Source organism: Trachemys scripta, chromosome 2 (genome assembly GCF_013100865.1).
Source record: "Trachemys scripta elegans isolate TJP31775 chromosome 2, CAS_Tse_1.0, whole genome shotgun sequence".
In the NCBI taxonomy this organism is placed as follows: domain Eukaryota; kingdom Metazoa; phylum Chordata; order Testudines; family Emydidae; genus Trachemys; species Trachemys scripta.
In genome coordinates, this window is record NC_048299.1 from 171,941,899 (window position 1) to 171,957,841 (window position 15,943).

At 42.1% G+C, this 15,943-nt stretch overlaps 1 protein-coding gene across 6 annotated transcripts in view; it reads right to left on the bottom strand.

Moving 5' to 3' along the window:
* Positions 1-1,335: 1,335 nt before the first annotated feature.
* Positions 1,336-15,943, bottom strand: part of NEDD9 (neural precursor cell expressed, developmentally down-regulated 9) — a 132,299-nt gene continuing 117,691 nt past the window's right edge. For 5 of the 6 annotated variants that reach the window (XM_034762303.1, XM_034762301.1, XM_034762302.1 and 2 more), the window contains 5 exons: positions 11,282-11,383; positions 8,431-8,532; positions 6,591-7,811; positions 6,043-6,132; positions 1,336-3,874 (listed from right to left, as the gene is read on the bottom strand). In XM_034762303.1, coding sequence (XP_034618194.1) covers positions 3,365-3,874; positions 6,043-6,132; positions 6,591-7,811; positions 8,431-8,532; positions 11,282-11,383 — 2,025 coding nt within the window. In that variant the 3' untranslated portion in view covers positions 1,336-3,364. The remainder of the gene's footprint in view (positions 3,875-6,042; positions 6,133-6,590; positions 7,812-8,430; positions 8,533-11,281; positions 11,384-15,943) is intronic. The other variant, XM_034762305.1, reaches the window with a different exon arrangement.

Genomic DNA, 15,943 nt, shown 5'->3' on the forward strand with positions numbered 1-15,943 from the left:
ATCTGCTGCTGTCCTGGGACACAGTGACTCAGACATAAAAGGCTGTGGCTCCCCTTTCCAATTCCTTCAGTTATCCAATCCCTTTATTATTAGGTTTTTTAAATTTAGAAGCAGAATACGGTGGAGTCATCTTATAGATTGTGATCAAAACAGGCATTGCCTGCACTAATCACAGAGTTCAAATCCACCAAACCCAGAGGTTTCTAAGTCAAATGTGCATAGAAGCAACCTCTTCATTTTGCAAGGAATGGAGTAAGCTGAAGTAGGCATTAATTTGCACTCACACAAGATGGGACTTTCTTTACTGACAGCCGACTGTTGTCACACTCCAGAAAGTAGCTCTCAGAAAGGTGCAAAATTCTTTCCTAACTTTGGAAACGAAGACACTGCTTCTGCTTTCATCCTTACGATCAATGAAGCTCAATAGGTATGTAAGTGAGAGGCAAGCCCGTCAGCACCAATAGGGCATAACTTTTGGATAGGAATTTTTGATCCTTAAAGCCACATAGTCATTTGGGCTCTTGACTCCTCACCCCAGACATGCAAGGCCTGAACCACAGCTGAACTGCTATGGTTCCACCTGCTTGGGGTTGGGGGAATACAGACTATGAGGAGGGGCTCTTCAGCCTTTCATGTGGCATAGAGCGTAGATGTAATCACAGAAGTTGGATGGGAGGGCAGGGATAGAATTGGGCATGAGATGGAATGAGTCCTGCAGCTGCATTGATAGGTACGTTAACAGGATAGTATAAAGCTGAGAGGACATGTCCTCTCCCTCTGATTATACCTGTTCCATAGAACAGTGCTACACATCTGCAGTCTCTGTGGGATGATACACCAGGGCTTCATGAATGAAATAGGGAAGTGGCCAAATGGGCCCACAAATACTGTGCATCCACTGACCATAAACCCTGCAGGGAGATGAGGAGAGCAGCAGCCTGTAGCTGTTTTTATAATCTATGAGGCATGGTAGCCGCTGCAGGCCAGTTGCACAAGTGCTCCACCAACTTCCTCTGGACTAGTAGAGATTTTCATCACCCCCTCAATCTCCACACTGGTTACTCATACAAAAGCCAGTCTACTTGGGTTTTCTATGGATGATTTGAACTTCACCCTATAAAGAATGATCACTACAGACCAAATTCCCCTAAACCCTTTCTAGTTAGTTTCTTCTTTCTTGATAGCAGCTTGTTTAATTACTGTTTCATTGACTTTTCTACACAGAGTGCGGGAACATAAGCACTCTGTCTCACAACAGCTTTAGCCTGGAACATTTGCTTCCACAGTTCATAGAGAATTGCAAAGGAGGAATAAAACCAGTTAACATAATTTTTTTTTAAAAAAAAAGCCTTTGTATATTTAATGATTTTAAAAATACTCTCTACAAGGTAACAAATAAACAATAATATAAGTTTGCCATAAAAGGAATCCCCCTTTTGAAAACTCAAAAGTGATTGACATGATGGCTAAGTTTAAAACACGTTGTCACTTTCTAAAAATATTACAATGGAAAAAAATAGAAAAATCCCAAATAACACAAATACAAAACAGGTTCAAGTGGATTCTTTGGTATCTTTTGGCAATCCTATTTTGTTTACAATGGGATAATTATTCCTCTCCTCTTGTAAAACGGAGAAGAGCTTTCAATATTATATCTGATGCAAGTGCTGGGTATGATTCTGTTGCTGCTGAAGTCCCTCTGAACTCCCACTGGCTTTAATGGGAGCCCTCTGGAAACAACATTATGGTAACTCTCAGTGATGAGCAGTCATCACTCTGAGACAATGTATTAGGAAAGCATAACTTCATTTGCTGGTTAAGCAGTTCTGTTATCCAAGATAAACAAATGCACTGCAATGAGGCATGCACTGGAGAACGTGTTTAGACATAGGCTGAAACAAAAATACCAGACATCCTTTTGTGAAGAAAGACTTTACTTAAGTGCCTCCTGACTAGGTATTCTACATGGTGTGATTTTGTATTTACCACCAGGCTGGTCTCTTATGCAAACACTCAGAAATACATAAAGACTTGGGATGGTAGCCTGAATTATCACAAGGAAACTTGGGTAACAATATTTTTGTTTTAAATCAGAAGTCCACTGAGCATCACCTGGACCTCATTCCCTGGAGCCTGATTGCCACTACTCCACAGTTAGGAGTGGTCATGTAATGTGACCTGTGGTTAAGTCATTGTTGTGTCCACTACATATGGAATTACCCCTTTAAATATAGGGTGTTGCTTTGGTGATTATGTAGCCCAGGAGACCCATGGTGTGTCCGTAGGTCGGGAAGGAAAATTTGGAAAAAGTCCAAAATCTGAGTGAAGCTCAGAGCTGCAAAAGTGCAAATGATTCATAAGAATTTGTCATAGAGATAAGTGCTATTTTCTCCTCTAAAATTACAGATGTTTTAATCAGATGTTCCAAAATGGATGGCAAATTAAGCCTTTTCATGGGGAATTATGATGCCATGCATTTTCTTTAAGCCTGATCTTGGGAGATGTTGTGTACCTTCAGAATCCACTGATGTCAGCAAGATTTAGGGACATTCAGCAACTCTGAGTAAGTCCCTAGGTCTGCAAAAAAAAAAAATACATCTTTAAAGTCTGACAGATATCATTATTTGCAAATGCAAGGAAAGGTGGGATAAACATATGTGAATTTATATTGTTGGGAATTCTTCCAGGTTTTTAAAATATTTTGTGGTATTAAGACGTTATTTTTAAATATATACAATCCTTCCTGCTCCTCGTGAGGAGGTTCTGTCTATCATGCAATATGAGGATGATTTTTGCCCCGCTGGTTTGAGCCTTGGTTTATTGTCTGTTATGTAACGTATATATATACACTGCTCAAAATGACTCCTGTATGCAAAATAAAATTGAGGGTACAGTTAATGTTTTACTAAATTAATTCAAATCAAGTAGGTTCTGGGAAGGGATTGGGGTTCCATTAGAACTATTACATCTACATCATGAATTGCTACAAATAGATTTGCCAGCCTTGTCCATGTGACAGCATCCAATTAACGGATATATTGAAAACCAGGCAGTATATACAGTGATATGCACCACTTAACTGATGCATACTTTTAAGGTGCTTACATAATGGTGTCTTATGGAATGTAGCAACATATACATACATGCAGTGTATACATATATATATGTATATTAAAAACATAATAGGGAAACAGATATACCCCCAGATCCCTGAATTTTAGATTTTCTAATCCATAAAAATGTATTTAAAATATTTCATATAAAATATTTACAAAAATTGATAACATTTACATAAACTAGGACATATTTCCAGTTTTTTAAAATCATTTTTACTGTCCATTGATTGGATTCCATTTTGTTTGTTTCAGAATGATGCCATCTGTACCAGAGAGCGTTTAAACAGCTGTGCGTGATGAGACAGTTCTGTTACTCGGTCGACCATCTCCTGCAGGGCAGCTGGGTTGGGATAATACAAAGCAGCCATCTTGGTTGCCATAACAATGTTCTTTAGCAATTCACACAGCTGGTTGCTGGAGTTCATCACTTTGCTGCGGATATCCTGAGTAGTCACTTGCCTTGTGAGCGTGTCCCCGATGAACACCAGTTTATGAGCGCTTAAAATGACAAACTTGCTGTGAGCGACGAACATCCTTGGTGGCTGAGCAGCACTGACACAGTTAAAAAAGGCATCAGTGGCATTTAGGAGAGACACAAAATGAGTCTCGCACTGGTCAGAATAAAAGAAGAGCAGCTCTCGGTCTTGAGAGCCCACAGTGCTGCTTGCAGTTTGCAGACTCTGAGGCGGCTTCCATTTTGAAATGTCATTCTCCACAGGCTTTGTGATCTCTTGCTCCAGTTGCTGGAACTGATTGATCTGAACGGCAAAGAAAAGAGTCTCTTGAAAGAACTATTAACACATCACATCACCTCGTTATAATTCACAAACCTATCCTGCCTTTGATAAACGCAAATACATTTCACACTGATTTCTTAATACCCTGTACACTAGCTGCAAGCACAGTTTCTAAATACTATCCCCATAGTGTGTAAATGATTTGGTTTGGGTATGTTACTCACAAGTAACTTACATAGCTCATCTAAGTGGGAGCCAATTAATCCTTTATACCAGAGTGTACCATCATGTATATCTGTATATGTCACATATAGGAAAACTACTGTAGACATTTTTGAAGACTTCTAAAAACTTATTGGGACATCTTTGAACCCTACTTCCTGTAAAATCAGGTGCTTTAGTTACCATGAGTCCAAGTACACAGGACCAGAGAAGTCATAACAATCTAAAATAGCTTTGCTATATCTAAAAAGATAATGGTTTTAAGAACTGATATAAATTGGGACACTACAGAGTCAGAAACAGTTGCTGTCCATCCAGTTGAGAATTTCTCCTATGATAAATAGCTGACACTTCTATCTATGCATGATCGTGAGCTATCAAACCTTAATCTTTGAGCTCCTCATTGCTCTTCAAGCAAACAAAAACACAGGGAAATTTAAATAGAAAACCTTACATTAATGTTATGTTAAGATTACAGCTTTAAATGCTCACAAGTCAGGAAATGCAAAAATCAAGGTTACCACTCGCACATTGCACATATGGAGTATTTTTGGTTACTAAATTTATATTTTATATTTATGAAAATTTTACATTTTATGTCAGCATGTTGGCAAATTACTATTATTATGACAGCATTAACATTTTGTTTCCTGATCTTTTTGGTGTTTAAAAAATAATTTTAAAGTTATACTAAGATTTTTTTTTTAATGTAGTGATGTACATATTTAGACAGGGGGTGTGCATAACCTCTACTTGTATTCCATGTGGGCCAGCGGATACGGCACTGGACTAGGACTCAAGAGACCGAGGTTCAGTTTCTGGCTCTGCCACTTCCCTGCTATGTGACCTTGGAAAAGTCACTTCACAGCTCTGTGCCTCTATTTCCCCTCCTATATAAATTCTGTGGAAGAGGACTTGTCTCTTACTATGGGTATGTCTAAGCTGCATGCTTCTTTTTGGTGGTGGGTAGAGTATATATGTGTGTAGCCCCCCAGCACAGGTATAAATAGCAGCGTAGACCATGAGGCCTGGGCTTTGGCAAATAGAGTAAAGACACACCTGAAGGGTGTGGGTATGTATACAAGTGCACCCCCTATATGCTCTCTACTTGCCCAGGCCATGCCTACCTATCTACACTGCTGTTTTTAGCAGTGTAGTGTCCCGCTGCCTGCTCATGACTGGAGCCTTCCCTTCCCACTTCTGCAGGGAAAAGCTCTACCAGCTCCCCGCTGCTGGAGCCCTTCTCCACCTCAGGGAAAGACGCCTGCAGCCAGGAGGCACTGGGGAAAGGTGCTGCCATCTCTCAGCTGCTAGAGCCTTTTCCCACCACATGGAAAGACTCGGGCGGAGGGAGGCAGCAGGGAAAGATGCCAGCAGGGGGAGACAGCTGGGAAAGGTTCAGCCAGTGTGGATGGAGCCTGCTTTTCATATACCCTACATGCTATCACCAGTGGTGTGTAGTGTAGATGCAGCCTATGTGTATATACTGTGCCTAGTACAGAGGGGCTTCTAGGTGCTATAAAAAGAATTAACCTCTTGAACAGACATGTTTGAATGAGCTTTTAGGGGACAGATCTCTTCCCAGCAGAGGAGATCTCTCTCAAATACACAGGAAGAGCTGCAGTTCTGCTATCTAATGGCAACAAGGTAATGAATGAGATGATGATGCTGACTCCCAGGCTATCTCCAAGAGTCTGAAAGGGCTAAATTGTCATAGAGGTTCCTGTTTTCTTTAGTGCCTCCAGGACTGAAGAAAATCTGTAAGAGAGGATGGTGGGAAACTCTCCCGCATGTTAACCCTCCGACTCTGAGGGGAGAGTGGACACCCTTGCCTCCTTTGTTGCTAAGCCGCCATTAAGTGGCTGAGAGATGAGCTCCTTCTCTTTTATTCGGCTGACACATCTCATGGTACAAAATGGCCTGCACGCTGTCTTCCAAGTCTGACAGCTGTGTCTGACTGGACATACCTGATGATGCTCCAGCTGCATCTTGTTCTGCTTGATGATATTTTCTTTTTCTAGAAGCTCTTTCTGTTGTCTTTCAAACTCCTCTTTTCCCTGTTTGGCACAAGATAAAAATAGATATTGTGTCAAACGGTAATTCTCTAAAGTTAATGATTAAATGCCCGTGGACAGTGTGGCAAATGTACCTTCTTGTATTGCCACCTTAATTTGTAGCACACCCACAAAAGAACAAAGAGGAAACGGACAATGTTATGTTGGTGATAGGCTACAGCCATTATGTAGAGTAGTCCCATTTGAATCCCATTCTTGGGAATGCCCATTCTTGGGATTCAAACTAATTTTTAAAATCTGTACCCAATGTGCAGTCTGGGCTGAATGAAGTTTCTTAGGCAACTTTTGATATTCATCCATTAAAAAAAAAGAAAAGGAATTTCAAGTGTATCTTGGTGTGACAGTCTGCTTCCTGTCTTGTCATGACGGGTTCTTACAGAAAGGAGCATGCAACAAATCTTAATCTGCATTGAGCAGAACAATGTGTCTGGCTCGCTTACCTGTAGGTGAACGTAATCATAATCATCCATCCAGCTCTTCTCAGAGCCCTCATTAGTGATACCAGGGGGATGCTGGTCTTTACTCAGAAATGGGGGCAAAGAACTGCCGTGGTCCTGAGTTTTCTCTCTGTGGTGTAACAACTGATTCTGGGGGCTGTTGTATGCATAGTCAGTTGTGTTCATAATGTTCTCTGAAACATTCTTTAAACGTGAACTGCTTGATACCTGTTTGAATAGCATCTCTGCATTGATGCTGATAGTGGTGGTCAATTGCTTGGCATCATCTGGGACTGTCCTTGCCACCATAACAAATCGGTCTAGATCATCACATTTGTTTTGGGATTTGTTGACCGCCAAGATGTTCAATGACCAGCTGTAGCTATTCAGGTCATGACTGGTCTGGGTTAAGATCTGGTGAGAATCCTCCAATCTTTGCAGCTCCCTTCTCATTTTGTTATGGAGATTGATTTCTGAGAGACAGGAAGCATTGGCTGTTGCTCCTTTTGCAAACTGAAGATACTCCACCAATGACTGCTCTACTTTCTCCACGGCAGTGTGGATTTCATTGATATTTTTCTCCATGTACCCATAAGACCGCCAGTCTGTGTTAACAAAGGCCATGAGATTAGAGACCACAGTCTCCACTGTCTGCTGAAGCCAATAAAGTCTCTCTATGGCTGTGTCTGGATCTAGTATTAATCGTTTGTCCTGAGAAGTTGAGGCTGAAAAAGAAGACTCCTTTGAAGTTGTGGAAGATGTAGACATGTTACTCCTAGTGCTGCCTGTACTGGAGAAAGACAATCTATTTATCCCATCTGTCACATCTTTCAATCCTTTAGTGTCTTGTGTAGTCTGTGGTGGCACATCATACACACCTTCCCTTCCCTCTGGATTTAGACTTTTGCTGAATCCCGACTGCTGTCCAGGAAATGGAACTCCACGAGGGGTATCGTATACATCCTTCTGAGGAGCAATCTGCTGACCAAGAAATTGATTTTGATGGCTCACTGGAATGTCATATAGGCTATGTTTGCATGATAATAAATCATTAGGTAGAGGGACGTCAGAGGTAAATTTCTTGCTAAGTTCTTTGGTAGTGGGAGGAGGGATGTCATACACTCCTTCTAGTCTTGCATTATGGTTCACTGAAGAAGGGAAATCCAGCAAATTTTCCCTCAGCCCTGTATCCTCTTTGCATGCAGATGCAGGAACATCATAGATCTGAAATGCAGAAAGCAAGCCATAAGCGCAAAGGTAAAATAGCAAAGACGTCTTCAATGGAACTAGCATTAAATTAAAATTCAGGGGAAAGGCAGAGAGGGTAGGGAATCCTGGCCACAGTGAATTCAATGGAAGATTTGCCACTGACTTCAATGGAGCCAGACTTTACCCTGGATTTCATGAAGTCACAATTTTCTTACTAATTAAACAATATTCATTTCCATCAAAATGAACATTAAATCTTTTATAAGCGGGGGAGTGGGAGGGGGAATTGGGTGACCAGATGTCCTGATTTTATAGGGACAGTCCCGATATTTGGGGCTTTGTCTTATATAGGTGCCTATTACCCTCCACCCCCTGTCCCAATTTTTCACACTTGCTTTCTGGTCACCCTAAGGGTTCTCCTAAATGTAGCTTCAGCTCTAATTTATAGTTACCCTACATGAGGTTAGTAATTATGTTACAAAGCTTTAATGAATGTGTAAAAAGCCTGAGGGAATGTTTAAAGTACTAGAATTCAATACCCTTATTCAGTGTCATATGCACTTTTATGTCTAAACACGTCTTCAGTCTGACATGAAAATTCATGTATGATCCACTGAAATTGCATCAGACTTACCCCTTTTATAGGAGGTATATCATACACCCCTTGAGCTTTTGCCTCTCCCATTGGGACTGGATGCACAGGCCCCTTAACTGATGCAGGCGGAACGTCATATATCTGAAGAGAGAGTAAAGCTGTTACAGAAAATAGAGCCATCCCATGATAGCTGTGATTTCAGATGAGTTCTCTCACATTTTATTTACTTTGAAATAGAAGGAAGAAGAGCAGGGCTTTTGCTTTTGTGTATGTGGAGGCTTGCAGGGTGGGCACTGAGGCCTGGTCTACACTGGGGGGTGTGTGTGTGATCAATCTAAGATACGCAACTTCGAAGTCAACGTATCTTAGATTGAATTAAAATTACTTATTTCGCGTCCTCGCGGCGCTGGATCGACGGCCGCGGCTCCCCCGTCGACTTTGCTTCCGCTTCTCACACTGCTGGAGTTCAGCAGTCGACGGGAGAGCGATCAGGGATCGATTTATCGCGTCTACACTACACGCGATAAATCGATCCCCGATAGATTGATCGCTACCCGCCGATCCGGCAGGTAGTGTAGACGTACCCTGAGAGACAAATATGCTTGTGATAGCTCCCTTTAGTGGGATTGTGTGGACTGTGGGCTGGCCAGATGAAGTTTCTGAATGGAAACACTTCATTTGAATTCCAGTCACAAAGTTAAATCAAGATCTGCACATAGGACCCCTTCATCCTCTCCTTATTTACAGATGCAGAGGGGACTGAATCATGACAGAGCTCTACTGGGGTGGAGACAGAAGAAGAGATTGCCACAGTGGCAGGTACGCTTCACAAGACTTGATACATGCAGTGTGGGAGGTGGTGGGGGGCACAGGGACCCAGGATCACCCTTTTTTGAGGTAGCTGTACTGGGAAATCTGTAAGGGTGCTCAGTATACACTGCCAGCTGTCCAGCTTTAGGGGCTCAGGATCATTCCTGATATCCTGGGTTTTTGTATCTCCAAGATGGCAACGGTTGTGGTGATGGTGGTGGTGGGGGGGATAACTGCTCTCTGTGGCATCATTGTCACTCGCTCCCAAAACCTTTGAGACTTAATGCTTGACCTTGTCAGATTATGTACCCATTGCCCCACTTGATGATGTGGGCCACCCTGCTGAGAAGATTGCAGGGACCAGACCTTTTAAGTGTACTACATGGTGTGGTAGGTGCTGCATTACAGAGGATTCTGCCTCCCTGTCCTGCTGCACTGCATTCTCAGGTGATGCACTGCAAGGACAGGCAGCAACAGCAAGGGGTGGAGAAAGGAAAAGGAGACTCTCCTCTGGCAGCTCTCAGGCTCCTGCTCTTCTCTGCTCCTTGTCCCTGACGAGCAGGCAAGTGGTCTCAGGGAAGAAGCGAGCCAAGGAACTAACAAGCTTTTTGGGGTGGGGAGGGATGAATAGGGAGTGAGCAGACTGCCCCCCCCCACACACACACATTATTTAAAGAAGGGCTGGGGAGCAAGAACCCTGTCCTGCTGGGTTCTTCAAGGGGGGTGGGCTCTCCTTGCTGTGAGAAGTGTGCTGGTCCAGCTCGCTCCCTCCAACTTCCCCCCTCCTCTAGTGGAAAACAATGGTCATCTCCTGGGCTTGCTTTCTCTGCTTCTTAGAGAGGAGCATGGCTCAGGGCTATCAATGCAGCAAGGACCTCTGCGGGGGCAGGGCAGGAGCAATGGAATCTTGCAGAGAGGTAGGAGTGGCCTGAATTAATCTTTTTTAGGGACAGCCGGTGTTATGTTAATTGTACTAGGGGAGGGGTAGAGCAGAGCCCTGGGCCTGAATTAATTTCTATGCGGCTTCCAGAATTAATATTATTGGGAGAACCCTAATCAGGAACCACTCCTTCCCCTCCAAATCTCCTTCCCACTTCTCACGCCAAACTCCCACGTCTTCGAGCCGCCTGGGTTATAATCTCACAAAACCTGTTTACGTAATGCATACAGTGAGGAAACATACTTAAAACAAACACTGTAATCTGTCCATTATGGCATGATGATTGTTCCACGTTTTGGTCATTTGTGACTCTGGTGCCTTGGCAGTTTTGAATGCTGAGGGGTACGTCAGGGGCGTCTGCTGAGGGGGAGCTTTAGTTTCACATTTCCTGCAGAAGCTGTGTTGTCAAGGGGCCCTGGTGAGCAGACAGGGAATGCATAGTTCCTGGGTTTCTATATCCTGGAAATTCATGGGCTTTGGGGGCCAACTTCCCTGGTTATTCTCAGGAGTAGGGGCCCAATCCAGTATCAGGAAAATAATCTAGCGGACATTTGGTAAGAACAACCTCCTCCATGGAAGTAGTCACAGGGGACAACTGTGGTCTTACTAAGTAAACTAGTGCCAACTGTGCAATAACAGAAGGAGAAAACACTTTCTTTGGCAACATATTTATTCTGTTTGGGTATTTTGTCGGACCAAAACAATGAATCGTATCCCTTGGCAAGTAAATGTGATTTTGATGTTTGTGTACTGCCAGATCTTAACATCAAATGCATTTTGTGCACAATGACATAGAAAAGGACATCTCATCGGAGTACGCACTGCTGCAGCATGCCTGGTGACGATCCTATATGCAGACAGGAGAGAGGCAGTAGCTGTGTCGGCAGGAGAGCATCTCCCACCTACATAGCGCTGTCCACGTCAGCACTTAGGTCAGTGTAACTTGAGTCATTCAGAGGGGTGGCTTTTTTACACCCCTGAAAACATGTTATTTTGACATAAGCGGTAGCGTAGACCTGCCCTAATTGAAAAATATTTTCACTTTGGAATGACATAATGTCTCCTGCACTTCAACTGCAGATAAAATGGAAAGACTTTTTGTAGCTTTTCAATGCCGCTGACCGTTTTATTGGTACGTACCCCTTGGGAAGGACGAACTGGAGGAGTATCGTAGATATCTTTCTGGTATTTGGAAGGGAACTCATAAACATAACCTTGTCCTGTCCTGACTGGAGTTACTACCTGTGGGTTAAAAGAGGAGATGAAAACAAAATTACTTGAGGCACTCAGCATGTTCTGTCTGTAATTGGATATGCTTCTCTACACAAACATTCCAGTGTTATTAACTTCTACACTTTTTATCTGGCAATTTTATTAATGAAAGTCCCTACAGACATCTGATGTTTTTTTTAAAGTGTATTCCAAAACTATACTTATTGGTTACAATGAAACCATTATTTCTTCTTTGAGCAGCTCTGCCACTGGTATAAAATGCTCCTGCAGTAGTTTTTTATTAAGGAGTTGAGTAACCTCGACTGGTGCTCAATTCCTTGCTGGATCAGGCTCTATGATCCTAATCTTTGGCCTCAGAGATACTTAGGTACCAACTGATTACAATGAGAGTTAGGTCCCTAAATACCTTTGAGGATCTGGGCCTAAAATCCTAATCTTTCAACCTTTACTAACATGAGTGGCCCAGGAACTTCAGCAGGACTACTTGTGTGAGCAAGTCCTAAACAATGGAGCATTTGTTGTGGCTTTGAAGCTCCTTTAAATGGAAGATGCTAAAGCAGGAAATTTACTCTTGGGGCTTAAGTGTAATTAGTCCACATTAGCAGCTAACAGACTGGAAAATTTAAGCTGTTCTTGAACTACTCTATGTGACAAAACATCTCTGTGATGGTGAGAATTGACATTGCTTGTGTCTATTTGAAGTAAGTAAACTGCTCACACTTACTTCAAATAAAATGTGGTTAAAAATAAATATCTTACATCTGGGACAACCATCTGCATGGCAAGAGTTCAGTATAGTTTGGTTTAAAAGAAATGTTGTTACATAACTCCCTGAAAAACAGTGTTTATAGTGGAAATAGTGATATACTCTAAATTCTGTCCGTACAATTTAGCTCCAGTAAAGAAATATACAGTGCAGAACAAAGACACACAATGACAGAATGTCATAGGATTGTACAAGAAATGGTTTCAGGTTCAGCTGAGGAGAATTGTGAACAAGGGTCACTTAATTTTCCTTGTAAATGTAGGCGAGCTATTAAACAGAATTCCTGAGCACACTGTTGGTAAAGATCAAACAATACTTTTTACAGGAGTAAGTCCCAGTGGCCTAGCCAAATCCCACTGTGAGTTTTGCCTAACTATGGATTGCAGGACTGAGTCCCTGATGTTTACACTCTGCAGATCTCTATTCTCCCTGCAAATTCAATGGAATACACTGTTCTTCTTCACTTCCTGTCCTACGTGTTTTGTGGCATTTTCCTCTGCACCGTTAAACAGCTGCTGAATTCCTCTGCAGAGGGGGCTGATGTCATTCCTGAATAGCCTGGGCCGGATTCAACCTGGCTGATGTAAGGAAGTTAAGATGGCCTGGGAGGACAGAGGAGTAGCATTCACTTCTGGGGGATGGTAAATGGTACTTTCATATTTTCATGACTTGCATCTGAAGAAGTGAGGTTCTTACCCATGAAAGCTTATGCTCCCAATACTTCTGTTAGTCTTAAAGGTGCCACAGGACCTCTGTTGCTTTCTACAGATTCCGACTAACACGGCTACCCCTCTGATACTTGGTACTTTCACAGTTACCCTACCCTTGGGTTTCTGCCAGAGGATGGGGGAAGGCTCGAACGGTTTAAATTTTCACTGGAGGCTCTTATCTCCACTAGGATGCCAGGCAGGTATTTAATAGAGGTGAAATTAGTAGATTCTATAGAAATTAATGTAAAAACTTATAGAATTTAATAGAGGAGGATCTCTTTCCTATAGAATTCTATATCAGGAATAGAATTCTCCGTTAAATTTTATCAGACGATTAAACAGAAAACCTATGAGAACGTTCTCACTTGCCATTAAATTCTACAGGACTTTTTCATAAGAGATCACCTTGGTCATTACCCATCCCTGGTCACGGTTACACACTTCTGGGGCTGTGTTGTCTGCCTGTGGACTCCCTGGGGAAGTGGGGTAGGGGGAATAGCAATCTACCCTTTCTTCATGCGGTCTTTCTGCCATCAGGGGACGCTGGAGCAGATCCTGGAGTGAATCTGGCCAATATATATAGTTTGCAATGTGCTTTGGGATCCTTTAGGGTGAAAGGCATGATATGAATGTAAGGCATTATTAGCTTACTTTTACTAGACTGGCAGATGCTGTGTTGAATTCCAAGTGTGGCACCAAACACCAGTCAAAGACAGGTATTAATGTAATGCAAACACAATGAACCTCACCTGGCCTACTAACAGGTTTCCATAGTAATGCTGAGCACCATAGTGTAAGAGAAATACCTTGGAATCAAAGGACGCGGCTTTTAACCATGTTTACTCACTGTCCCTTCCAGGGGTTTCTAAATTGCAGTGACTATTTTGCATCAATAATAAGCCCCCAGGGTTTTACAAGTGATCCTCCAGTAGAGCAGACATTGCAAATTAGAAACAAAAGGTTGTTCCCTGGGTACCCATCATCTTTAATCCTTTCTCTAATGTGAAAACTCTGACGTCAGGCTGCTTACTAGATTATGGGGGAAATGCTCAGCCGCAGGGTTGAAGAATTGTAGTGCTCTGGAACTCAGCCAAAGATACCAGTGCAGCCCTGGGGAGGGGCGGCGAGTGATTGCTAAATTGTTGAAATTCAAAGTTTCTTAATTCTTAACTGCTGTTTTACAGTAAAGGGCACTGGGAGTCAGCCATAGAGCAGCCAAACTGTATTTGAAAGTAGGCACGCTAGATTCCCAGTGCTGCTAGTCCTCCATAAATGGACTTCATTGATATCAGTGACAGTTTCAGGCACTGAGGGCTTGCAAGATCGAGCCCTAAACCGCATCATTTTGGATTTTATGTGCGGCTATTAACAAACAAAAGTCTGTTGTTGTTAACAGCATTTTATGTTCTTGAAATTATATGCCTGAATGGCAATGTATCAGTTTAAATGACATCCCAACCCTCTGTAGGATGATGTATACATAGAACAAAAGCTGTATTGTATCTCCAAACATTTATAGGAGAAGCATATCCTCAAAACCACAATCTCTGTCATGCAGTAGAATCTTGTACATCCAATTATTCTTTTACAGCACACCACAGAGTTCTCCCCACATTTCTCAGAAAAAGCTGTAATAGTTGTCTACTGTAACAAGGTCTTAAATTAACTTAAATGCCTGTTCTTTTTACCCAATGTACTGCTGTACATATCTAATACATTATGATGTATGATCCTTAGTAACTAAAACCAAACTAGACTTGTCAAAATGAAATAAGCCAAGTACATTTTGTGATGCAGTATCCTTTTTACTGTGTGTGTTTGCTCCCTTGCTGTTTCACAAATTCAGATAATCTGCAATGAGTGGGAATAAGGTCTCTCAAAAGTGATTAGTGCCTGATTTTCTGAGGGTGGTGGATGCTCAGGACTTTCAGAAAATCAGACCCTTTTACAGTGATGAATCTGGACAAAATGAAGGCACCAAACTCACAAGTCGCTTTTAAAAATCTTGGCCTAATTGTTTAATTACTTTTTAAAAGCCAAAATAGTTCTTTGTAATTTAATGTTAAAGACCTCAGAAGAAAGGCAAAATCAGTATAAGAAAACCTTTCCTCTCTTATCTCCCCCTGGTACCGCTAGTGGCCTTTTCTGGTGTTTAGGAATTTACTTCCTGACAAATGTCAATGAACTCTAGGTTGTCTTTTTTTCTCAAGAATGCCTGTGGTCATCTGGCTTTGAAAAATCTTGCCTTTCAAACCAGCAATTTTCCTTGTTTACGCATTATAAGAAACAGATGGTGAGCCCACAAACTATCTATCCCAACATTCTCAAAACATTGCAACCATTTCATCTATGCAGAGCAACTAACAGGGACCAGCTTTGGCTCTGGTAAAACATGTAGCGAGCATACAGCAAACTCACAGCATTAAAAACAAAGACAATTGAGCTGGACGTTTATTCTATTCTTGCTGAGGGCCGTGCTCCTCCGAAAGCAATTGCTTGGGCCTTTTCCATGCCAGTTGTGTGTTCTTTAACCAGAAAAAAGAGCTGAATATGCATGTACTTTGTAAAGTATCCAGTTCTGTGGTTCATTAAATCCCTTTTCCTTACACATAAGGGAAAAGCCTTTCCAGCATTAAATACTCAGCATTAAAATGGAAGGAAAAGTACCATAATGTTCCTAAATCAGATACAAACAGGCACATTTTCATGATTCCTGCAGATGGAGGTAGGTTTTAAAGTGCAGCTGATTTTTCATGGAAAATGTTATAAACCATTGGGCCAAATTTTATTCTCAATTTCACTAGTGTAAAGCTAGAATAATTCCACTAATGCCAATGGAACTACTTTGGATATACACTGCCCTGACTGAGAGCAGAACTGGGTTTATTTCCTTAGCACTCTCGCATTATTTCAGTGCTTTACAATGGTGGGTACATCTCTTTGTCCTGCTTTACCAGTGAGGAATCTGAAGCACAGGCATGTAAAGTGACTTGACCAAAGTCACACAGAGAGCAGAGCTAAAAATAAAGCATAGGTGTCCCAATTCCCACTCCCAGGCTTTTACCACAGAGCCCCACCGACTCCTGCAATTTG